We start from the raw sequence: 27,546 nt of genomic DNA, 5'->3' as shown, positions 1-27,546 counted from the left end.
TATGCTAGGTTCCACTCTATCTAAAAATAACCCTTGGCCGTGATCTACATCAAGTAATAGAGTGACGTGTCCTCAGGAGCATGCCATTTCAACGGTGTAAGAGCAATGTGCGGGGCTTGCTTTGTATTCGACACCTGCATACCCTACTGCAAGCATTCAATTTTGAAACAGTAGAAAGAAGAACGGTCGGTGTGGTCATCTGCTTATACTGCGTGTATGTATGTGTGTGTTAGTCTACTGACCTCCAGCTGGCTCTGTGTTGGTGTGGTGGCGGCGGTGGTACTTGTGCTGACATCCCAGAGCGTGGGCACCGTGTCCAGGTGGTCAGTGCTGATGAAGGACTGGGCGTCGGCATACTCTGACAGTGAGTCGGCCGGAGAAGAGAACAGGGAATTGGTGGAGAGGTCATCGATGCAGGACAGATCCTGTCGGTAGAGAAGAGAAGAACTTGAGTTTCACCTTGATTTACTGTCTATTGCACAGGTGGAAAAGGTATGGTCTGGGGGCACATACACTTCATCTTTAATCTGGCCCACCGAGGATTTGCATTATAAAGAGTCCTGTGAAATAGTTTTAAATTAATTAATGTATTTTTTTTTTTTTTTTTTACAAAATTGGTTAGTTAAAATGGTTTAATTTTTTTACATTTTATTTGTTAAATCAATGGTTAATTTATTTATTGTATGTAATAATAAAACATACACTTGACATATTTGTAAATATGTTTAACCATTTTTATGTAATTTATTAAATAATCGGTTAATGCAATATAACTAGTTATCAATAATAAAATGAGAATGATTATTTTATTATTGAACTTTTTTTTTTACCTAACGCTTGAAGCCGACTGAAGTACAACTAGAGTTAAAAAAAAAACCTAAGCTGGTGGTAGATAAGGATGGCGGCTAGCCTCGCTTGCTTTGGCTATTCTGGTCACTGCTTTGTTTTTCTTCTTCACCACTAGTCTTACTTAATCTTAATTGATATTTATTGCCAAAATATTATGTCTATAATGCACAAACAACAACTGTGTGCTAACTTTACTCATCACAGACAACATGACACTTGTCACTTTACGACACTGACGTCAGCGCTGTACAGCCGTATGTATGGATGCTACAAGTGTGTGTAAATATTTTACCAAAATTGAGACCAGGAGGAAGTCTATCCTCAAATACAATACAAGTTCGAGTGGAATAGAGACCGTGAAACAGAGAAACTGTCTATGATGTCGCACCTGACAACAACACGCTATGTTACGAACACAAGATGAGACCTGACTTTTTGTTACGAGAAAGATACGCAAGACTCCCACTTATTAGAACAACTACAATTAGCGTGACGTCGACTTGTATTTTCAATCAATTGTTTTTTTAAATCTATGCTTGTCTGTTGAAATGTCTTCACGTGAAACTGGTCCATTGCACAAAAAAAGACTACTGTGCTGAAAAAATATCAATGACGTCACTGATTAATAGACTTCGACTCGACTTCATCAAATAATAGTCGATTACAAAAATCTTGTGTCAGTCAACTTTGCCGACGACATCTAATAATGGGAGCACTTGTGTCATTTTAGCCATGGCTAGCTTCCTCCATTCGCCCCTTTATTAATATGTCCAAGCCATTAGCACGCTGTGCACTTCAACTAGTTTCCCGCAGGCAGCCCCCTCTAGGCCCTGGGGACTTATAAAAATGGATGTGGCCAGATAGGGATTAAGTGATGGGGGACAGAGAAAAATGTCAAATGTTACAAATGTTTGACAAAACAGACACGCGACAAAAGGAACAGCGGACGAAGGAGCAGAAAAGAGTATCGTGAAAGAAGATCCTTTAAAACTGAAAAATATAAGAGAATATGGGCTCCTGTTGCACAAAATCCTTGAAATTGCCACAAATGCATCGTGGCGAGACGTACGCGAGGGTAGGGCCGCAAACACACAGTGCCTCGTGTTTCTGCATCTGCGCAACGTGACGTCCCTGTTTTGTGTGCATGTGTGTCACTTCACAGCACCATTCTGTCCACATCATAAGTCACATTTGTTTGTGTAATGTGAATGACTCCATGAATAGATCGGAATTAACAAAAAATCAGCACTGGGAATCATGCTCTGCAGTATGAAAGTAGCGTTAAATCAGCTTCTTCCGCTCTGACATTACTTCACAAAGCGGAGAAGAGCAGAAGAGCCGCTACTCATTTTCTGAGAAATAAGTACTTGCACTAATTTACGACACTTCGATTTTATTTTAAAATATATAAAATATTCTATTTTCTTTTTACCAAATATTCTATATGCAAAATAGATTGCATTCTAAGGAGAAAAGTTATTTACCCAAACATTTCCAAAGAATACACTTTTCAGCTGTAATTGCAATACTGTGATACCGTGATATTTTTGCTCAAGGTTAACATACCATAAGAATCTGACAAAGGCTAGGTCTAGTCAGTATTGTGCTGTAAACCCCTTCCTGTTGCCTCTCAAATGTGTCATCAAAGAAAGAGCAGTTTTACTTGAATTTGGTTTGAATTATGCTTTATTACAGTAGGTAACTCCTCATAATTGTACGGTTATACGGTTAGGAATGTTAAAAAGTTAATTAAAATACTGCCTCCATATTTATTAAGGATCTTTGTAGTTCCACAGTATAGCTCTGGGAAATGACAATGAGAACGTGTAACAAAGCACCTTCTGAAAAGGTTAGGCTTGCAGTAATGTCCTACATTTCACTATGACATAGTCAAGATTACAAGAGTGATCTCCACAGTCCAAGAAGCCTAAGGGTGTCATTGTGACTCTTTTTAAACAATATGTTTGATTAACTATTGCCACGCATTACTCAACAGTTTCACGGAACATGTCTGACGGGTGAGAGAGTACAAGACGCCGATGCTATCCCTGCAAACATGACTGCATGTTGTGGGAATGGGGCCTGGCAAGTGTGGTAAACACAAACACATTGGTGTTATTTTTGTGCTCAGAAGTGAGTTGCTGACCATCACGTGGAAGCACTGCCATCGTTGTTAGCGCAAACTCTCTTTGTGTGAGTATATTCATTTCTTGGGGGCAAGATCAGGCATGAAAAACAGGCTCCCCTCAGTTGTCCTGGTCTCTGATTGGCTGCTTTAAGGGTGCTGGGGGGGCGTATCTTCCTGATTTAAGAAGGGAAAACAACACCAACTTTCTTCCACGGCTGTGAGTCTTCACTATCCCATCTCACCCCTGGACTGGTCTGGCTGCGACAGATGTGTAAACAAGGCCACCCCCAAAAAAGGAGAACAGGACGCGTCTACTCAAAACAGTGGACAGAAGGCCTTTGTTTACCTCAGGTGCATTTACGAGTGCGAGTCTTCTGTCACTGGGAGGTAAATGGTGGCGCACAACATACATTTTCACATTTTCTCCCACTCTAAAACAGGGAATAAGTGAGAGTAGAGTTGACTGTTGTGGACTGAGGTTAGCTGGCTGTTAACTTGGCTACTCAGTCTGCGCATTGATTGTCTGCGCATCGGTTGTGGCCATAGAATCTCGTGTATGAATGTGCTTATTAGTCATTTTGTTACCATTGCTTCAATAAAGCGATTTTTAAGAGCACCGGCGGCTGTGTCTATCTTTGACCACTTGTGGAAGCATTACAATACGTTCTAATTACTGGTGGTAGGCTACACTGTATTAAATGAGCTAACGTCTATATCTGTGGTGCTTGAATCAGCAGTATCATTAGTCAGTGTGGAAAAACTGCAAAGCTTCGAGGCAGGGATTTTGTGTTAACTTTTTTTGTAATCTAACTATTCGAGTTATTTGATGAATTGTTTCAGCCCTCGTTTAAACACAAATATACAACAAACTATGACGTGAAAACACTTCGTCATTCAATCATTTGAAAGTCCGATTACATTAACCTTAAAAATAAATGGTTTACAGATGATCTGATCTGGAAAAAAAATGCACCTGTAGTGCACCTCAAGTGCATATGTACATGCAGTAAAGACTTTCCACTAACAACAAAAAGGTGAAATGATAGTTTGAGCAACAATACTGCTTCAGCGGAATGTGAGAAAACTGAGTCGGGCTCGAACTAAGCGAGACACCTCTGAGCTCAGCACCATGCTAATCGAGTTGTCAAGCAGAGTGGAACAGAGGCTGCAGTGTTACTTGACCAGCGGCAGACTTTGTACCCAGGGCTGGTTCATCCACTATTCCTAAAACTGGGCCCTGCCGCGTAAAGATAAGGCTTGAATTCCAACCGCTCTGATGCTAATCTGGCTCCTTCCGAAGCACACAGCCAACACATCCATGTAACCGCTAATCCTCCCTCTGTCTCATCTAAATCCAAATGTCTTTTAAAAAAAATAAATAAATAAAATAAAATAAAAAAGCCTGACATCATGCATGTTTCTGCAAGTGTGCCTTTCCAAAATGGCTTCCAGGGGATGATGTACATTTTCATAGAAGGGCATGTGAAGGCTCATGACTTTTCTTGTAATTTCTCAACCAATTTCTGTTCAACAAAAGTAGCCTTTAACATGTTCCACTTTTGCCCCGGTTTCCCAACATAGTCACACGTTTTCTTTTCCCCTTCAGCGTTAGGGCATTCTTTTGATCAAATGAATGTAATGTGACAAGCCAGTTGCTGTGCAGCACGCAGAGGCTGTAAATTACAGCACTTGTGTGCCTTGGGATGAATGATAGGAGGCACATATCATTAGCAACCAATCTGCCCGATTTAGTAGATACCAGCGGAATTATTTAATGGAAAAATAAACAAAGCAAACATAAGACACCTGGCTAATGCAACATGAAAATGCAATAATGTGTGACTGTGATGAAGTTTTGCAGCTGTGCCCCACAACAGCAATGTCACTACTTATCACATGCACCTTATGGTAAGTTCCAGCACTGCCATACAAGGAAGTCTACATATGCTTTATAGACATAAAAGGATGTGTGTCAAAGGTCAAAGGTAGAGATCTTGTAGTCATAACAGAAAACCAGGCATTTATCCACCTTTGCCTTTTACACAGAACCCAGCGAAAGGTAGGATATTTCACACAGTATAATAAGATAATTAGAACATTACGATGTCAACACAATAGTGCCACAGAAATGAGAGTCAGGTGTTCTTCCCACTGCTGCCCGCCATCCTGACATTTAAAATTTACACAGGTGTCGTACCAGTTCTGTTACAGTTTGGATAATACCCCCAAAGATGGAATATTGGCAATATTCCATTCAAAGTGTATATAAAAAGTCTTTTTTTGTGCATTGCCAGCCAACTGCTTACACAGAGACGTGCTTACACAGAGGAAAAGCGGACGTGGCTGAGGACAGGGGAGGGTGCGTGGAGGCGGATGCTAAAGCCACGCCCCCGCGTTTTTTGTTTTTTTTTTAAACCGCTTGACTGACTGGGAGCATTTCCGGGGTGTGCATTGTGCAAAACAACATGGGTTTGGCTAATGATCCCCGAAAATGTCACCTACGAAGAGACACGCTTACGAAGCACAGTTTAAACTGCAAGCTATCAGTTACGCGGAGGAACATGCGAATCGAGCAGCCGCGAGAGAATTCAAGATCAATGAATCCATGGTTCGCAAGTGGAGGAAGCAGGAAAATGAGCTTCGCCCAGTCAAGAAGACGAAGTTGAGTTTCCGTGGAAAAAAAAGAAAAACAAAACGCGGAAACAAGGCGAGGTGGCCCGAGTTGGAAGACCAACTCGAGCAATGGATTAATGAGCAAAGAACCGCCGGGAGAAGCGTCACAAGTCACCATTCGACTCGTGGCTTGCCATCATTCCGGGAGGCTTGACGAACCGCTGGACATCGGTGTAAACAGGGCGTTCAAAGTGAAGTGAGCAGCGTGGGAGCCATGGATGACAGATGGCGAACACCGCTTTACTAAGACAGGGAGGCAGCGCCGGGCGAGTTACGCCACAATCTGTGAATCGATTGTGGATGCTTGTATGAGCTTTCGCACGGCAACGAGACTGACTTGAACCTGGCGTGTTTGATTGAGAACTTGCCCAGTTGTTCATTTTGGATACAGAAGATGAGGACTTTGATGGATTTGTGGATGAGGATTGATCAAAAAATAACGTGAGTACATTGTTAAATACTGCATGCATGCTACCGCATGTTTTAAGAGAGCGTATGTTTTACCATGCCTGCGCCCAATATTACGGTGCACCTTATGTATGTGTTAAATACAGAAATAGACCCCGTAACTGAGACTGCGCCTTTTAATACGGTGCGCCCTATGGTCGTGAAAATACAGTACAAAAAATCGATGAATAACTATATTTGAAACCAAAAGGCAGTAAAAAGTTGTTAATTCAGTTTATTTTGAAATGGGCATTGGTAACAAAAATGTTTTCAATCAACGTAATATAAAAGGGAAGACGATTTGCCATGTTGTTATTTTAGCAAGAAACAGCCGACGCACTTGATTTGCTTTCGCGGGCCACATAAATTGATGTGGCGGGCTGGATGTGGCCCCTGGGCCTTGAGTTTGACACCCGTGTTCTAGTGATTAAACTAAGATAAATGATTCCAAAAATTTTTTTTCCTTTGGATCATGACACATTTTCCCACGTGTTTGCGAAATTCTGTTATGCTCCAAAAGAAACAAAAAAACAAGGTGAACTTTTTGGCCATCATTCTAAAAGTTGTGTGTGACGCAAATAATAACGCTCGGCACCAAAGGAATACCAGTGAAGCATGGTGGTGGCATCATAATGCTTTGGGGCTGTTTTTCTTCAGCTGGAAATGGGGCCTTAGTCAACGTGAACGGAATTATGAATAGTTCCAAATGCCAAGCAGTGTTAGTAAAATAAATAAATAAATAAATAAATAAAATAAAAATCAATCAATAAATAAATTGACTTCTGCTAGAAAGCAAAATAATAATTCACTCATTCATTCATTCATCTTCCCTACTGCTTATCCTCACTAGGGTCACGGGGGTGCTGGAGTCAATCCCAGCTGACTCTGGGCGCGAGGCAAGGTACACCCTGAACTGATCGCTAGCCAATCGCTGGGCACATATAAACAAACAACCATTCACACTCACGTTCACAACTATGGGCAATTTAGAGTTTTAAATTAACTTACCAAGCATTTTTTGGGATCTTTTGGGACACAGGGAGAACATGCAAACTCGACACAGGTGAGGCCGGATTTGTATTTTTAAAAAAGAAAAAGAAAAGGCAGGAAAGACCTACTAGAACATCTGAAATGTATTTGGTGGTAGGTGTGTACTAACTTTTAACATGAGCTTGAATGTGATTGGTTAATTCTGGTTACAGCCACATCCCAGTTATAAAGCACTGTGCACGCTTGTGCAGCTATTATTTCAGTAGTTAATTTTCAATTCCCTCAAAAAGATTATTATATTTTTCAACAGAGTTGTACAGGGCAATTGGGAAAAAGTTTTGAAATTATTTATCTTGCTTTCATTTGTTTAATATCTAGCAAACCAACACTAGCAAACCAACAAAACTCTTGAGTGACACAAGGTAAGAAAAGAAGCTGACAGTCAGGATCCGAATATAACTAAACTGGTCAGACAAGAACAAAAAGACAAGTGGAAGACAGGCAGACAGCGAGTCAAAGGAGAAAGGAGGGTGGGATTGTTATTCGTTTTGAGATTCAAAAGGTACACTGTTTGTTGGGGGATCCCAAGTAAACTTAGTTTGCTTTCCTGCCAGCTTGATTTAAGATACTTCTGCTGTGATGAAAATGCAAATCGGCAAGAATTCTGGTCTGTTCACTGGCCACATTGCGGTGAATTTCAAAGCACATACAAGACGGGGCACGCTCAGGGCTTCCCCCGCCTACGCACCACACGCTTGGATGCTTTTCCAAGGCTGGGAAGTCAAACACAAGTGACATCACCATTGCCAAGTTATTCTAAATGTCCTATTTTCCCATCCCTAAGCCTCACATTTGTGCCTTATTGTTAATCTTGGATTTGGCTTCAAGCTATGTTCCTCAGAAGGAAGAGGAGCTAATACTTAAAACTGTCAGCGAACACGATGTTGTTTGCAGTGTAAGCATTGGTCCTGCATGTCAATATCTAAGCAGTGTGTGAGTGAAGCAGACAAACTGAGGGTTATGACATCACCTTCCCCTCGTGCTCAGCTGAGTGAAATAAGCCATATTCCGGACTCAGCTGTTGACCTTCTCCAAGCAGTCAACACAACTTGACCGACGGCCTTCATGTGTAAGTTCACAGGGTGCGTCTGGGGCAACAAACGGAAAAGGCGACTGTCTAGTTTGAGTTGTGAAAACTGTCAGGGCATTATAGCCTACTGCGTAAACTTGTAATACTCTTATGAGTCTAGAAAATCTAAAAAACCTAAATCTGTTTATGCTCTGATCAAGAAGCCAAATTGTGAAAAGCTGTCTTTTACTCACAAATTCGCTTAATGAAGTACTTGTAAAAAAAGGCTATGAACACTATACTGTACATAAATCATAACAAGGTGACTAGAAGCCCAGAGCCCATACAATAATATTTCATCAGTGTTTCTTACTAATTGATGCAAAGGTACATTTCAAGTTTTTCGAATAGTCAACAATTTTACAGATGGACATTTCAGTAATCTTAATTTATCGAGGTAATATTCAATTAATTGACTGTCATCAAGCTGATGAAGTTGCGTTAAAACTACATTTTTAAAAACTGAAACTTTTATAAGTCAGAGTCTGCAGACTTTGTCGTCTTGAAACACATGCCACTGACACACTTCTTTTGTGACACAGCAATGACCTGAAAGTAAAATTACCACACCATACAGTGTATGCCCAGCTTGAATGAGCCACCCCATGGACAGCTTGCTGCTGACAAGCACTCTGGGTTTTCCCAATGTTTAAATACATTCAGAAAGGGCCCACCGCACACCGAGCGATGCGGCCAAAAGCTACTGAAGTGGACCAGCGCGAAAACATTACAGTTGGCGACTATTTGCCGCACACAAAGCAAATGAGCACCGCACAGCTACCAAAACACTGCAACAGAAAAACGCTGACCCTGTATCGGGTTTTGAGGCGTCACATGCAGTATATTGTACTGTATTATTTTTATATTCCACCACAAAAACATGACGTGATTTGTCAAGGAAGAAGCAGAGACTCTTCATGGGTTGCCTTTTGGTCACAGGTATATACTGTATGAATTTATATGTGATATAGCCGAGTATTATCGTAAAACACACACACACACACGCATGTTACATCTGCAACATTGCGACGTCGTTCACCAGTGATTCAAATTTTTAATCGCAGCAAAACAAGTGGCCAACAGTCAGCCACTCATGAATACTAGTTGCCGAACCCGCACACTGTGCGACAGTACAATCGGTTTCCACCACGTCGCTTGGTGTACAGCAGGCCTAAAGCTTGCCAACATGATTATCACAAATATAAATGACAGGACGCTCTTTTGAAATTAGGGACAAAAGGGTCATAATAATCATGAAAAAAAGCAAGTAAGGATCCCATCTGTGCATCTGTTGCCATGCGGAAGTCATCTATGAATGCCATGACAATGAGCTGGCAATCAAAGGAGCATGTCTCAATTGTTTGCCTTCAGTTTGACTTAGGCTTTACACGATAAGGATTTTTGGGGCCGATCAGCGAGTTTAACAAAAAACAATAACCGATCACCGACCCGATCACAAGATGGAGCAATGTGTCTTTTTAAATGACTTGTTCATTTACTGGATATACTTGTGTACTGTATACTGCGTATCTTAAAAAATATCTACAGGCGGTAACGAGTGTATCCGGTCGCATTTGAGTTGACAAGATAAAGCCCAATGATCGTAAAAAATGGGATGCGGTGGTATCGGAATGCAAGATTTTCTTGCAATAGTCTTGACATAGTGCGATCGTGAAAGACCAAATTTGTCTTGTAGTCTGATCCGGGCATTACGTGTTGTCTGTTCCACGCCAACAACATTTTTTTTCCCAAGTAACTTTATTGGCTGTCAGGTATTTACAGTTCTCCATCAAAAGACATGCAACAAGGCTAAAAATAAACCAGCTTTTGGATTAAAATATACTGTACATGATGGCAACGCGGAGTAAATGTCTTTTGCGGAGCCTATCAATGACGTCATTGATCGGAACGGTGAATTATGACATTAAAGCCGCTCAGCATAAAATCGTAATTATCGGCCGATCAGATCGGTGTAAAGTCTAGTTTGAATCTCATGTGGAGAAGGGCTCACATCCGTCCCGATAAAAACTCTTATGAAATAGTGTCACAAAGCACATGGGTATAAACACATCATTTTAGTTCACATGATAGGCAAGCTGGAATCGCTCATTAGAAGTTAAAGACAATCCATAAACCCTAGGGAGACAAAGTGGGACATGAAAGTGTCTTTTATTCTTGGTAACCTCGCACATTTTAAATGGCAAACAAAAATTAGCGACACTTAGTGGAGCCATGACCACTTCATGCATTAATCAGACCGCAAAACTACGCAAATGATGCCGCTCCTTTATGCCCCCTCCCCATGTATTTGCCACTCGTGCAGCACTCATCACCACCATTGTTGTTTATTCATTTCCAGTAAGCGGCATGCAGAGGGAGTCACTGATGGTGTAGTGGTACACTCGCCTGACTTTGGTGCAGGCAGCGTGGGTTCAGTTCCCACTCAGTGACGGTGTGAATGTGAGTGTGAATGGTTGTCCGTGTCTATATGTGCCCTGCGACTGACTGCCGACCAGTTCAGGGTGTAGTCCGCTTTTCGCCCGAAGTCAGCTGGGATAGGCTCCAGCGTCCCGCGACCCTAACCAGGATAAGTGGTGTTGAAAATGAATGGATGGCATGCAGAGGTTATGGTTGACGTTTAACTAGGAAACCAGGAAACTGACAGTCCTTCCTGCTACTTTCCCCCCTAACAAACTTGCATGAAGTATGAAATACTGCAGAAATTACTCAAGACCAAAGTCCAGATAATGAATGATGCTAGGACAAAGATGCTGACGGTGCAAAGGGAAATAGAACACAGACCAGCGAGTGCTACTTGGAAAGACATGATATTGGGTTCTTGCTTTTCCTGGAATAGAAGGTGTGTGACAGGCAATCATTTGTCATGAATGGAGCACTACTGGGCTTGGTGTGGGATCAGTCTTGAGTCAATGGTCATCCCGAACACGGCATTCAATAGAAAAACATACAAGCGAGTGCTACTTAGCCTGACGTAATATCAAGTTGTTACTTTTACTGGAATAGAATCCATGACAAGTGCTTGGCTGTGGATGACAGCGGACCACTGGTTGATGTGTGGAGTCTGACTTGACTCAATGGTCAACTTAAATAATTTAATTTCTCTCGCTCTTTCCTTCTGTCTTTCTTTTTTGACTTTTTGTTAATCAAAAGCCCCAACCCTTTTCAGTCCCACTTACATAAGTTTCATTAATTAGCGATCAACTTCAGTAAAAGACGCAGATGGAAGTGTAGCATGATCATAGCCGTGACGGGAACATTTTCACCATTACAAAGAGCCATAATAAGTTTATAAAGCTCCTTATCACAAGGAAGACAAGCTATGTGAGCAGCTGACAATGTTCCTCATCCATCCATCCATTTTCTGTACCGCTTTATCCTCACAAGGGTCGCGGGCGTGCTGGAGCCTATCCCAGCTATCTTCGGGCGAGAGGCGGGGTAAACCCTGAACTGGTCACCAGTCGATCACAGGGCAGATAGGGACAGACAACCATTCACTTCACCGTTATTGAGTGCAAACTGAATCCACACTACCTGCACAGAAGTCAGATGAGTAAACAACCAGACCAATAAAACGCATTATCTTTTCACTCAGGCGATCCATTTAACCCATTTTGGTCCTGACCCACAATTTGGGAAACTCTGCTTAAGAGTACTTAAAGGCAAAACAAGTAAAAAGTACAAGTACCTTGGGAAGTGGCCGTCCCAGCTGTGAATACAGTTTAGTCCAGAACTGCATGAGCGACATGGGTCCAAATGTAGATTGAAGGGGAGGGGGATAGACACACACACACACACACACACACACACACACACACAGACACACTCCTGCTTCACCTTAGAGCCCTGAGTACAAGAGCCTGATCCATGGGCTTCTCTTCACCTGACAGCCAGTGGGACCCTCTTAGCCCTTCCACGGCTCCTCTCTGGTTGAACACAACACATCTGTCTACGCTGAGGTGACGCTCTGGTCAATGAGCACTATCCAGGTCTAGAACAAGGCCGCTAGGGTATTGGCGCTGAGTGCTAAGTCATAGTGGTTGTGCACTAATAGTTCCACAAAGAGGTGGCCTAAGAGAGAGTGAGTGAGCAGAGGAGGGAGGGGAGAGGGAGGGTGAAGAGAAGGAGGAGCTTTCAGGAAATGATGCTTTTGTTGGTAAGTGACTACAGTTACCGGCAGTCAGACCCATTTTACTGTACATGGTGTAACTCAACCGCATTTGTAGTGTAAACACAAATGCGCTCTAAACCCTGCCTCTCCTCGCACGCCCCTGTGTACTGCTATATTTAATGGGTCTACTCCACCCTCTTTGTTCAAATTTATTATTATATATAGAAAACTAATGCATTTCTCGGTTTCTGCTTTAAATTCATACATTTGCTCCTTTTTTTTCCTGTTAAGGCTCTTTATTGAGACCATTTGACATTGAAGGGAGAGCAGCTGTATGGGAGAGCAGTTGTATTTAGTAATTCTAATTTATTAGAATTACAATTAGTCACTGCACGGTACAGTGGTTTACTTGTACTTGTAAGACAGATGAGCGTGTTAAAATGATCCCTAATACCTGTAGAGTTAATAAAGGATCTGCGATGGGATTTACATTACACAATTAATTTATTTGTATATTTGTTCAGAAAGTAAAAACTGGTTTGATATTCCAACAACTTGGAAGTCAACCAGCATTCAATATTAAAATAGGATGCAGGTGCAGGAGGTTGAACTGCTACCTTTTTTTCTGCTGTGTTTTCTCGACAAAACGTATTAACATGACGTTCTTCTGAGTCAAAACGTCTGCGTGCATATAACGTGCACACTTTTATCCAGAGCAAGGTAATTTACTGGAATTCAAGGCTGGCATTGCAAGAAAACAAATTATCTGTTGACAAAATAATTATTTATTATGCTGATGAAACACAACGCTAACTATTGAGGTTCGTCCTGAAATGAGAACATTGGGATATTCGAAGAAATAACGTCGTTTGCCTCCATCGCCGGTACGACAAATGGGGTCCATTTGCACCCCCAGCTTCCAGGAATCCATATCATGTCAGGATAATATACTGTAATGTCCATCTTTGTGAGACTGAAATGGAGAAAAGACTCTCATAGACAGAGTGGCGCCTGTCCATGGTGTCATCGTATATGTGGGAATCCTCTGCCGAATGTGTGTGTGCGTGCCTGTGTAATTGTGTGTACAATCTGTAGTAAGCAAAGTGGCACCAGAGAACTTTGACTCGATGAATCATCAGCACTCAAATGCAAACCTTTAGCTTAGCAGGTTTAAGGTAGAAACAGCAGTTGAACCTTTCAACATCCTAACTGTCATACAAACATAGAGAAATGTCAACCACTGCATTTTAAAACGAAAATAAAGTAAAACTACTCAGGGACAGAAGCCTACGACGCGGCGCACACCAAGCTATGCGGCCGAAACTGATCGAGCTGTCAAGCAGTGTGCAGGGTTCGGATTTTTGAGTGGCCGACCTTTGACCACTGGTATTGCTGCAATTCAAAATTTAAATCGCTCGTGAACAGCGTTGCAATGTCGCACAACATGTAACAGCCAATTTGTAAATGAGTAGGGCTGGGGGGAAAAAATATAAAAATTTGAATAATTTGGCTAAGTCAACTTCAAAACTAGGTCAACGCAAAAGTTCTGCCTCGAAGCTCGCCGCGACCGCCCGGAACCATGTTTGCACCGCTGGAACCAATATTTCACAAGGACATTTATTGAAGACAGACACTTAGTTGGGCAGCTGATAAATTTTGCCAAAAATGACAAAGAAGCATCTGTAAGTGATTTTTAAGACACTGTTAGATGTGTAATGTACATATAACAGGATTTATGAGTGAGCTGAATGGTAGTTAGCGTTTATGACCTAAAATGGTAAGCGCTAGCGCACTAATGCTAATCACAATTGCTAACGATTTAGCATTTAGCTCTTTGGTGTCTCAAATTCTGTACACCAAATTTATACCATACACTCAGTCCCAACTTATGCAGGTTAAGGATCAAAGTTCATCCCTCATGAATGAGAATAAAATGCATGTTAGTAGCAAAAATACTACTACTACTACTACTAATAATAATAAAAAGTAAAATAAATTAATAGTGGAGGGGGAAGGGGTATGCTTCCAAACGGCAAACAACGAGACAGTCAGTTTTTTTCCCCCTCTCTAGTTCCTCCCAGCCATTTGAAGTCAAGCCAGCTGCCACAACGATTGTTAATACTATGCATTACGGTAACAGCAGCCAGCCCTTGCGTCATACTTTATAGAAAGAAAATACAGTAATATACTGAAATTCAGTGAAATCCGCAAATCTCAATCAATTTCCAATTTTTCATTTATCATCAAATGACACTGAAGTCTCACAAGATTTCTGTTTGACTTTTGAGGCACATTTATCAGAAAGTGTTCTCCAAATTGTCCCACTTGCGGGATATTCGTCTCCACTGTATTTAATTTCCAGTAGTTAATTTCATTACTCCTCGTCACTCATAAAAAATAAAAAGAAAGACTGAAGAACTGCTCCGAGACAGCTATCATCAAATCTCTTCTCTGCTCATCCATCACATTACAGTGTGTTTCCTTAATGCCACAAACCAAAAACAGACTTCAGGGGACAGTAAGTCCAGCGGAAACGATCAATGGACACCCCTATAGCACCTCCTACTCTTGAAGACTTCGCAAGAACCAAAGATGTGGGCAAGGAAAATCTGTAAGTGACTCAACAAACCCTAGTCAATCCGGGGCAACAAAGCACTATTGCTATAATAATGTACTTAAGTCATTTTCACTGACTTCTTTGTTGTCACTTGCTGATGTTAACACTTGTATAGTTGCTTCGGCATGTGCGAATGCGGTTTGTTTCAAGTGTTTCAGGAAATGTAAACACATTGTTAATGAATATGGCCCAGTTAAAAATACAGTACATGCAAAAGACACTCAATACACAATCCAATTTGTGTGTGTCTGCCCTGCACCAACATCCTAATGACCCCAAAGAGGATAGGTAATAAATGTTCTGAGTACACAACCACTACAATCCCTGCATATAAAAATCCCACCTAGAAACAAAATGAAAGCCAAATTCTGGTTGGCTTTCAGGAAAAAAATGCATGAGGACCATGTGAGGTCCATTTTGCCTGTGTAACGCCCATGAGATGTGTCCAAAACCGGAAAGGCCAGGTGCAAAAACAAAAATTTGAGGACCTGTGATAAACATTATCTATGCACCTCATGTGAGAGGGAGTGTCCAAAACCAGGAAGTTCAGGTGAGAAAAATTGTTTGTCAAACGCAGTCTCAAACATGCACGCGCGTGCACACACACACACACACACACACACACACACACACAACGACAAAAAAAGACTCCTGTGTCAACAAATGAAACAGCTGCTTCCAGAGGGTTTTGTTTTTGTTAAAAAAAGATAAACAACATAACCAAGATGAAGCACATGAGCATGGGCCCACACCTTTTAAAACAGTGCTCCCTTCCACAGAACATCTCGCTTATCTTTACACACGACAAATATGAAATGAAAGTAAAACGTGTGGGTGTGTTTGCGCGTGGGTGTGTGTCTATCCTCAGCTGTGAACTTGACGAGCTTGGGAAAAACATTGAAGGGCCTCAAAGTGGTAGAATTTTGAGTTAAAAAAAACAAATCCCCCCCCAACTCAGTAGGAAAAGTTTCTGGATGCTCCCTAAAATGTTAGCAATACAGTTAATCAAATATTGGATATTTTAACAAGCAGATGATAACAGAAATAGGCGTATTATTCAAAATACATAACGTTCAATAATTTCAGCAACAATGCAATACTACTACTATTACGAGGCCTCTCACAATAATTGCTATATCGACTTATAGTTTGATAAATAAAATGGACATGATAGTTTTTCCGGACTCAATAAATTGTCATTGTTGTGGTGAGCCGCCATGGGGATCACACAGTGAGCTGACAGAGTTGTACGGGTGTGTCATTAGCCACCAGTGGGCTCATGGAACGCCGGCGGACTGGTACACTCTTGCCAGTATTGGCCAAATCATCTGTAAGCCATTTTAGGGTAATGTAAAATGAGTTTGAATTCATTTTACAGTGAATTGGGACCATAGTTTGTGGTGTAGTTCCAGTTAAAACTTGTAATATAGTCATGTATATAAGCATTTTAGGGTGGCCTCAATTACTTTTTTGCAATTTGCGGCAAGAGGGGTTTCACTGCATTTTCTCTGGGAAAGAGTGCTTTGATACAGCATCACAGAACTGATTGTGTTGCACTATGGAAATTCTGTACAGTATAGCACTTTCATTTCCTTATTATGTGTTATTTCACAAAATTCAGTGTACTCTGTGTGGATAGTTTTGGATAGCACACTAGATCTAGTCTACAATTCACACGTTACATAAATGCAAATGTGTATTTCACGTGCAGTGATTGAGCAAGAGCTGAGTATCAATCAAGGCTGGCCGACATTCGTCACGCTGACTGCTGCCACTGTGTCCATAGTTGAGAAAGCATTAGCCAGTGGCAGAAGCTGATATTTATCAGTAGACGTAAAATAAGATGTCAAACATGATTAAGTGTCCCGCTTTCGGCAAAATGTTTTTTTAAAGCGGGGGTGGTGAAACTTTTTCCTATCAGCGGCCATTCACTTTATTTCGAAAGGGTTCCGAGGGTTATACTAAAACTCATATGACAAAATTTAAAGCAGTGATTGAACAAATTATTTATTATTATAGCTCATGAGTAATAGTGGGTTGTTTTGGGGCTTTATTTTTATAGCAGTTCCTCCGAGGCTTTAGAATTGCATGGTGGGATGCATGATAGGTTCCTCCCTGTGTTCAAATGCATCACTATGTGCATCGAGCGCATCAGTATCTAAACTGTATCAAGCAACCAGTAAGGTGAGATCACCTTACGCTTTAATGTTCACCTATGTTTACTGTATGAAACAAAAAAACAAAGCCTAATAAATGACTTGTTCAGACAGTCTTTTAAAAAGTACAGTGGGAACTCAATTTTCCTATGGCCTACTTTTTGTAAGATTCGGTTTACGATAAAAAAAAATTAAAATTCCATAGTTTTCTCAGAGTTGTCGTACATCTGCTTGGTTTTCGTACAGTTGAAAATGGTTCGTACTAAAATCATCGGCCTGCCCGTGTGGCTTGGCTACTCATTTCCTGGAATCGTGTACCCACACAAAGCATGCGCAACTTTTGTTTCTTGTAGGGCTGCTGCACCTCCCACACGAATAAGTGACACTGAGCATCACCTCGCATGTTCATTGGAAGCATTTCACATTTTTGTGCTTATTTATTGAGTGCGACTGTTCATTAAGCCAGCCAACATGGGGCCAAAGAATGTTTTAAGTGATAATCAATAAAACACCATAGAATTCAAGAAACAACTCATAGCAAAGTACAAAAATGGCGTACAAGTGGCCAATTTTGCCAGGATGTACGGGAAGACCACATCGCTGACAGATTTTTGTGCAACAAGGTTCCAGTGACTTTCAAGCTGGTTCGACACAAATAAGAGAAACACCTTGGAATTGAAGACAGAACTTGTAACAAAGTACGAAGATGGAAACTTTCCAAACAATAACCTCTCCTCCTCCATCTCCCCTTCTTACCCTTTTCTCTGCGGCATCAAGGGTATACTATAAAGACCACAAAGTGATGTGCAATGTTCATTTATCCATTTAATTTGTCATTTTATTTATTTCACATTGTTTTATGTAGGATTAACTATAGTTACTCTCTATAAAATATATTTTTTGTTAATACTTTTGGGTGTCAGGAAACAGATTCATTGGATTTATGTGTACGTGTATTTATGTGTATGTGATGTGAACTATTGCTTTTAGGCTTTACACGATCAGGATTTTTGGGGCCGATCACCGAGTTTAAAAAAAACATAAACGATCACAACATGGAGCAATGTGTCTATTTAAATGACCTGTCCATTTACTGTTTATACTTGTGTACTTAATTGCTCAAAAAATTATATTTACAATAAATAATGTATCTTTGTTCCTCTATTTATGCCAGATTTTTCGATTGTAAAATATGTGCATTGGCTCCATAAAGGTTGGAAATCACTGCTCTAGTCAGATCATGTATTCTAATCAGTCACGTCAAACCAACATTACAACGACAGAAATAATGGCTGCTAATGTACTGTAATTAAATTACTTTATTGTAAATAAATTACTTCACACACACCAAAACTTTAGAGCATGAGTCGACAGAACGCCCGCATATTCCCTTACAACTGTTAGTGCGAGCACTAGCTTGCTAGGCTACTTAACGTTTTGTTGCCTGCTTGCAAGCCGTACCGTATTATAAGTACGTGAACATACCTCAAGCAAGCCGTAAAACAAACGTCCTCTCCCGAGCACCGGTGACCACCAACACACGTTTTCCCCCATTTTGTTCTCATAAACACATGGTGCAATCCATTATTGTTGTCGTCGCCATGGTAAAGAGTGTATCCGGTCTCGTTTGAGTTGACAAGATGAAGCCCTGTGATCGTAAAACACGGGATGCGGTGGCATCGGCAGTGCAAACGTGAAAAACCTAATTTGTCTTGTTGTCTAATCCAGGCATTACGTGTTGTCTGTCCCACACTGCTGACATGTTATTTTCTAATAACTTTATTGGTGGTCAGATATTTACAGTACTAAGTCAAAAGACACGCGACAAGGCTAAAAATAAACTAGCTTTTGGATTCGAATATACTGTACACAATGGCGACGTGGCGTAAATGTCTTTTGTGGAGCCGATCAATGTCGGCGAATGACATTAAAGCCGATCAACATAAAATGCTAATTATCGGCACATACCGATCAGATCGGTGTAAAGTTGAGAAGCGATGTGTTCAAAGACACTCGGAAATCTCAGCTCTCAGCACAATAAATCTCATTTGAAGAACTGTCAAGTATGCACAGGCATTTTATTCCTTCTGATATGTGCTTTAATGATTTTTTTCCCCCTACCATTTTAAATGTTTTAGGGTACCGCAACAATTGAAAAAAATACATAAAATACCCTGATATGGCCAATTATCAGTAATATACATATGATTTAAAAAATATACGAAGCACTAAATAGGGTTATATAGTGATATTGCGATATAGTGAGGGATTACTTAATAGTATTAAGATACCATCCAGCTTGCTGGCACCTTAGTTTTGCATTTTAAGAACAGCACTTGCTAAGATTACTCAGATTACAAACTGGTCCATGTGGTGCAAATTTTCTATCTCTAAAACCGTGGTGCAGACACAAAAATGCAACGGAATGATGGATTAGTGTCATCCTCTGCCAGAATGCTAATTTAGTTAGGACACCCACGAACCACTCAAGATGTCCTTGTTTGAAAACGTTCCAATTTGTAGACAATCCTGAGCTTGATTTCTGCTTGAGTTTAAGTGTAGAAGAATGTCAAATTACTGTGTCCTGGTGATGACATGTGTGGACATGCACTGCAGCGGTCTAGACAACACAAGGCTTTAATCAGTTGGCTCTATGGTGCATTAGGCAAGGTGAATGAATACACACATACACACACAGGAGGAAGACAGGATGAAAGGCCAAGATCCCTCCCTCTGATAAGGAAAAAAATTCTTTTACGTCACTTCATTCACCAACCTGGGAGAAATCGCCATTCCTGGGGGGGTTGAGGCAGGAGAAATCCATATCTGAGAACGCAGAGTACATGTCAAGGTGCACATCCGGTGTTGTGGCGGTGGTAGCGCTGCTGCTGTTCAAGTGGTATTGCCTGGACAGAAAGAGAAGTCATGCATCAGTTTTCCAAACAATATTGCCAAAGTACATCTCTATGCTGCATCATACTGCAAAAGCCTGGGAAAATGTAGAGGGAACCGCGAATGCCCCCAAAAGTGGTACAATTGGGAATCCAACCTAAATATTTTGGACAAACAAGCCTCAAGTTCAAACCAACATCATAATAGCCGAGATAAGTATCTAAAGGGTAAAATGTGGTGTGCTTTTCTATGGATTTTATTTTATTATTATTATTTTTTTCTGTGATGTCACCAAGCAGTTATGGCAAAGAGGAAAATTTCAAGATAGCCAAAGAACAGGAAATTTAATCTATTGTATAGGAAAGCTTGTGGTTGCTCAGTACAATATGGGCACAACAATTGATTACATGAACTGGTACAACAGTACCGTAAGCTTAAGCAGACTTCTCTACTGAGCACAGGTTCATCTTTTCTACTGTGGCACATGATGAACTGTCCAAACAAAAGAGAGGGAACAAGAGAAGTATTGTGACAAAAATTGTTCTTCTGTGAAGCAAGGTTTCAAATCTCAGCAGAGAGCCATTTTTTTTTGTTAAAAAATGTCCAATAGTATTTTACTTTCTTTTATATCAGCCCTTCTCCTGTGAACTAGGAGCCAACCAAAGATAATTTTACTTCCTTGCGTACAGCTCATTATATATATCGTTATGGGCCTCTGTACTTAAAAAAGATGAATACCGCACACACCCAAGGACCAAAAGCAAACTTTTGTTCAGGTGGAACCGTTGTAGCGCACAGCCGCTTTGCTTTTCCACCAATCACATGCCAGAGCTCAGGCTCAGTAGGACTCAGCTTTTCCAAAGCTATTTGCAGGATTTATCTCCGTGTCCTCAAACACGGGTCAGGGATCACGGGATGGTTTAACACACCGAAACAGTAAAAGATAAAAAAATAATAATAATAAATCTGTCAAATATTGTGCATGTAACTGGTCAATGGAGGAAAAAAAAGAAGCAACATTTGTTGATACTGAACAAGCAATCCTCAAATGTCCTTGTGTCCTATTACTTTCAAACAATTGATGTGATCAAACAAATGAAAACATTTTCCCATATTGGAAATCCCCTTCCTGGCCTTCACAGCCACCACATGACACATGACATGACAAGTCGTATTGACTGAGTGCTGAAAAGCTAGCACAACGTAAGACAAAGCAGCTGATAAGCTTGCAGTACGTCCATGTTACCCTCTGTTGGTGGCACGCAACACATCATTTCACCAATTCGCACAGTCAAAATAGGGATCGGTTGTGCCCAAACTACTTCAAGTGGCATTTATGATTTCCATGAAGGCATTTCCACACTGAACTTGGTTTTCATAGCACCCACCGCAGGGTAGGAGGATGCAGGATGGCGCCAGCATGCCTATATATGGTGCTGGAAGTAGCCTGGTGCCTTCTCCCATTGGTTTGGTTGTAAAGTAGATTTAACAGAAAGGCCCAACTTTTCTGAAAATGAGGAGGAGATGTGATACAAGTGACGGATGCATGGCTATGCTATACTTTATTTCAAGCTAACATTTTTTATTGTTAAAATTGCTAAAACTGCATGTTTCTACCACTTTCAACCAACTTGGCGCAATTAAAGAAGTGATCTCGGTCCATCGCTACGCGTCAGCTCGGGACACTGCATAATAACTTTTTTCTCCATTTTCTCTTTGCTGTTTTCAAAGTACAACTCCAACAAAATCTCTTGCTGTTATCATTCTGAAATCAGGCCACCACCATCTCTCCTATTGGATGCGCCAAAACATTGTCATAGCACGCTGCCACATGAACTGAAAACCTTTTTCAATTCAAACGCAACAGCCACGGCGGAAAGCGCCCAACTCGGTGGCAAGTGCCCAACCTTGTGCATGGCAGGCCATCATGGCACGGTGCTGCGCTGTTGCAGTGCACACAGAAGGAATGAAATGGCCAACATCTCACTGCTCTGTGCTAAATGCATAGTGAAAAGGCCTTAAGACTTCAAACATTCCACCACATTTTAGTGCACAATGGTTGCAAAATCTTTTCAGGCAAGAAAATGGTAAGGCATGTTCAACTGGTTTGGTCGCTGTTAAGCTAGTTCATTCATTGACTGGGCTGCTGTAGCTTCTCACCATGTCGGGACAGTAGGAAAATGCATGCTTAGCACTGTAAATTTTTATATTATTTTCCTTATGAGGCTTTTGCACCGCACTTGTTTTGCGTGGGGTAGGGCGCAGGGAGGACAGCGGCCTGGCTCAAGCTTTCCATAGTTGTCCCTGGTTGCAAAGAGACCGAACAGGAAATGGCCCGTGCCTTTTCCCCCTTGTTTGACGTGAAGTAGGCTGAAACTCGGTAATATGGATTTGTCACCTTTACCACGAAAGGCCCTGGTTTTATTTTTACTGAGGAGGAGATGACGAGCAAGAAAAAGGGAATGGGTTCATCCGATCTTGAGGAGTTCTCCTGCGTGAGCTTCATACTATTTGGACGGCACTTCCAAGTGTACTTCAAGCTTCTTCAAGTGTTTCAATTTCTTCACTGTAGCCTACAAACAACACCAAAATATCTTTGTCTTTTCTTATCTTTCCTATTGGGTATCCTGTCTGACATCACGGAGGCGCTGCAACCGAAGTGAAAAATTTTCAACACGGTGTTCCGTTGGTGCACCATGGCAACACATACACAATGAAGTACGCTGTACTTTGCTGTGTGTGCTGTGAAAAGGCATTTACTGGATAAAATGGCCATCTGCTACGTGAATTAGCTTCTCATGCTAGTAAACATATTTGACACTTGTGATGAAAATCCCACAGGGACCTGAAGCAAGGGTTTTATAAAACAATTAAAATCTGACAATATAACAGGGGATATAAATGTAGGGCTGTAGCTATCGAATATTTTAGTATGCATGGATCCTACTGAACATTCGATCAAATAATCGAGTATTCCGATAAACTATATTTTTCCTTGGTTAAAGAGAAATTATGCGTTATGGGGAGAAAATAAGACATTTTCACTTAATAACGAATGACCAATTGGTTTTCTTTTTAATATTATCAACAGTTTTTATTTCTTTAATTCACATATCATTCACATTCACAAATCACATTGTGCATAGCTGTAAATTGTATTTTCTCATTAATAGGTTGGGATAGGTTTGTGGTAGCGACTATAGCATGTTCCGACTTCTGTGCATATTTGGGTTATAAAATGTTCAAAACATTCCCTGTACAGTTAGTTTTTATGATGACAATGCACGACAGTTCGTACTGTGGAATGAATTACAGTATTGCAAATATTATTGTTCTCAATGTAAAATTTTGTTCAGAAGATGTCTATAAGCAGAACAGAACGGGACTGTGGTAGACCGTCCAGGTACAACTGTACTCAGAATAGCTAAACCTTCATTAATGCCCCCCGAAAAAAAAAAAACAAAAAAAAACACAATGCCTCAACGGCCAACGCTTGCTAAAGATTCATTCACACTATAGCTAATGCAACAGTCCTGGCATGTAACGGCTACACTACACTACTGGACAACTACAGTAACAATGTCCACCGATATTATGCAACAGTGAGGCATCTCTTCCTTCCAGCCAGCACAATTATGAAATGAGAAACCTGCATGCTATCAACAGGTTGCAATCATCCATAGAGTGTGGCTGCAGGCAGTGTCAACAAGTGAGAAGTGTATCTGGCATACCTTGATTCACTTCCATCGAACAGAGCATGTTACAAAAGGGTATTTTGTTGGCAAACCTTTAAAACGGAGAACAAAAGTTTAGTATATGGAACCACATCCACATCAGCAGCGTTGCAATGCGCATCGAGAGAGTGCAACGTACATAGGCTCTCTTGTGTTCACGCATATACATCCTTTGAGAGTCACCTCTAATTCAGCTATGAGGTCATAAGGGCTAAAGACATTGTCAGATTAAAGACAATATTAAGCAAAAACTGGACTTGTCTTTTTTGGGCTCCTGGAATTCCCCTAAAGTTGTTCGGTGCACATTTATTTTGGGCAACTATGGCAGGTACAAATTGACAATGATAAAGTAGTAATCTTGCAATTCCAAATGAAAGGTGTCACAGTCAAATCCATTAATCTTTAATGTGACCTTATTTTCTTTATTTAACTTCAATTATATGTTTGTCAAGAAACAACAGGAAAACAACTAAATCAAAACAAATAATTTACATGAGTAATGGCCACTCAAAGAGTTGAGTAAATGTTTTGTGACATCCTGTATATGTGGTGAAAGTCCCGTGTCATATACAGTAATCCCTCACTATATCGCAGTTCCTTTATTGCAGACTCATTGATTAAATGTGGTAGCAATGACTCGAAGGTCAATTGGGCTAATGTTAAAGAAACCAAATAAAGAAACCTTAAATGTTTAAAACACAAGCCACAGTCAGAATTTTATGAAATAAATTCACAAATACCAATCTTGGCCTGACCAATAGCTAATCCACACACTGATAACAATATCGACAGGAACCAAAGCAATTAAGGAGCAAAGTTTAGCATGATTTTCTACAACTACAGTACGGTAGTTTAAAACATCGCCAAAATAAATTCTGGCTACCCATAATGCTTTTTGCTAACTACATTACCAGGACCGTGAGTGAGAGGAGTGCAAATGGTTAACCCAGGAAATTGCCTGTTCACACCATGTCCGCATGGGCTGTTGGTCACGTCATTCAAGCAGCGCATGCCTATTAGACATGTGCTTGCGTTGTGTGTGCGGATGTTGACCTCAAGTGGACACTTTCTAAAGTGGAGTTTCACAAATTGGCATTGGAATTACTATATGAATCAATTACATATAGTAATATAATGAATAATTAGCCGCTATATCACGGACCTCATTTACTGCGTGGGGTTTCTGGAACGTAACCCCCGTGATAAATGAGAGTTTACTGTATAGACAGTTCATGTCTTTAATTGAATCACGTGTGGTCCACCAATAGGGGGCCAGCGTTCCCATGGCAATGACAACATTCAAAAAATGTTTACTTTGATTTGAGTCAGTGGTGTCCAAGGTTCGGCCCAGCTTGCTTTTTATTGGTGGCATATTCTAAAATAATAATAATAATAATAATGATAATAATAATAAGCACATGTGGTTAGTACATCTGCCTCACAGTTCTGCGGACTGGGGTTCAAATCTGGACCCTGCCTGTAAGGGGTTTGCATGTTCTACGCATGTCTGCGTAGGTTTTCTCCGGGTACTCTGGTTTCCTCCCACATCCGAAAAACATGCGTCGTAGGTTGATTGAAGACTAAATTGCCCGTAGGTGTGAATGTGAGTACGAATGCCTGTTTGTCTATATGTGCCCTACGATTGGCTGGCGACCAGTTCAGGGTATACCCCGCCTCTCGCCCAAAGACAGCTGGGATAGGCTCCAGCACGCCTGCGACCTTAGTGAGGATAAGCGGTACAGAAAATGGATGGATGGATGGATAATAATAATAAAGGCCAGTGCGCAGCAAAAACTTGCGCTTGCCTGCCATTTGGAAACACTTTGTTCAAAGGAGACCAAAGGCTGTAAACAAACACTCACTGAGGACAGTGAGGATGAACTAGAAATGACGGCTGCTTTTGGAAATAGAAAAGTGTCAGTCTGAAGCGAAAATAAATTGCATTTAGAAAGCCCCAGTTCACAACAAAATCTCAAGGCACCTTAGGCCTGGTACATAAGGATTTTCTTTTTTTTTTTTTTTTTTTGGGACAGACCCCACACAAAGATAAAAAAAAATCGGGTATTTAACAATTTTGGTCATATTGTGTGTGGTGTGCTCCGATAATTTCAACACAGAACACCACACACAAAGATTCTGTTCCACCACAGACCTCGAAAAAACCGAAGAAGAAGAAACTTCCATATATATATTCAGGCCAAATGTCTTTATGTGATCTTTGACCGGGCTTTACATATGGTCAAAGGTCCCGTATATTGGCTATTGAGACCTCCATACAGTGACTCTCTAATATGGACTTAGTATAAAAGTGCCAATTTCATTAAAAAAAAAAAAAAAACTTGGTTTTGTCACAAGTGTCCAGAAAAGCACCCTCTGACAGCTACTTCTGTTTGACCCAGTTTTATATCTGCTTTATCCATACTTGGCAAAGACCGCCTCCTTTCCTCTGATTGGTTGCCTCCATGTAGAAGACCCACTTGTCAGAGCACGCTGGCTCAGGAGCGGAAAGAGAAGGTGGAGATCTTTGCTAGTGACGTAGATAAGCTCGAGGAATTCGAATGACCTGATTTCAGGCCTCTCGGCAGAAAACGTCTAGAACTCGGGAATGCGTGGACGATTTTAATTCATATTTCAGATGTTTACTGAGGCAACATAGAGACAATATTACATCCCAAATAGTAGAAAAAGCTGGTTTGGCAAAATATATCCCCTTTAAGAAGAGGAAAACTGCTAGCGATAGTTATTAGGAAGCTAGTCACTATGACACACGAAGATGGTGTTATTTCGTGAGCTGGCTGTGCGGTCTCTTGTAATAACAATAAATAAAACTTTCATAGCACATTTTTCAACACCAAAAGGCGCTTGACATAGTTGCACTCAAAGAGACAAGTAGAAAAAACAGCAGCAGGGCGTGAAAAAGTGCAGTCCCTCTACGTAAAATCCCTCTTCGACTGACAGACTCAGGAAGTTTTCTCTTTCCAGAGCAAATCCGCTATCTATGTTTATTCCACAAAACTCACAAGTGAACAATGACACAGTTGACTCTTCGCCATCCCTGCACACGCGATTGTTTACATTTGCCATGACTAGACATCCCACAATGCAACATGGCTTTCCAACAATGCAACGCGAAAGCTGTGTTGCATTGTTGGATGAGGTGGACATTTTCCAGCTTGCGGTAACCCTGGAGAATGTAAACAATTCTGTGTACTCACGTAGTGAGATGGCAAGCTAACACGCAAAGAAAGAAAGAGGATTTATTTAGCCCACGAAGCCTCTCCAAAACTAGCACCAGCGAGCGCTCGTACTGTGGCCAAAGGTGGAACCCAGACAGACAATCAATGGATGAGAATGCTGGCTAGGTAGCCGTCGCTAGCTTCCGCAGAAAGACTACACTGCCTCTGCATGGCTTAAGGTTAATTTTTTTTACTTGTCTCATTGTGCACACCTATGTTAACTAGGGATGAACGATTTGAGAAAATAATCTAATAGCGTTTTTTTAACCAATACTGTGATTGCGATTTAGCATGTGTGTTTGCGATGTGGATATGGGGGCATTAGCCATGGTAATAATTTCAAATATAGAAATCAGTAAAATTGTACAGTAACAAAATGGCCTAAATACACCAAAAGCATCTGCCATTGTGGCTTTAACAAAGCAACTTACTGGTTTCCAGATTGCATAGGGCAGTGCACGCTATATCCAGCCTGCTGAGAAAAGGACCTCCAGGAGCCAGAAGAGGCAAAGAGGGAACTCTAAAAACACAAAATAAACACAGGTTCATGCACAGAAACAACCGGA

The 27,546-nt window shown here is 41.0% G+C and overlaps 1 protein-coding gene across 4 annotated transcripts in view; it reads right to left on the bottom strand.

The window, feature by feature from the left end:
- The window catches only part of sbno2b (strawberry notch homolog 2b), a 76,254-nt gene that overhangs the window by 31,839 nt on the left and 16,869 nt on the right, over positions 1-27,546 (bottom strand). For 3 of the 4 annotated variants that reach the window (XM_061778335.1, XM_061778337.1, XM_061778336.1), the window contains exons 3-5: positions 27,412-27,500; positions 19,895-20,024; positions 243-425 (exon numbers count right to left, since the gene is read on the bottom strand). In XM_061778335.1, coding sequence (XP_061634319.1) covers positions 243-425; positions 19,895-20,024; positions 27,412-27,500 — 402 coding nt within the window. Of the gene's footprint in view, positions 1-242; positions 426-11,922; positions 12,301-19,894; positions 20,025-27,411; positions 27,501-27,546 lie in introns of those variants that run through there. The other variant, XM_061778338.1, reaches the window with a different exon arrangement.

Source organism: Phyllopteryx taeniolatus, chromosome 7 (assembly GCF_024500385.1).
Source record: "Phyllopteryx taeniolatus isolate TA_2022b chromosome 7, UOR_Ptae_1.2, whole genome shotgun sequence".
NCBI classification, from domain to species: Eukaryota; Metazoa; Chordata; class Actinopteri; order Syngnathiformes; family Syngnathidae; genus Phyllopteryx; species Phyllopteryx taeniolatus.
Note: the sequence above shows the minus strand (reverse complement) of the source record. Positions and strands in the feature narration are given on the sequence as shown.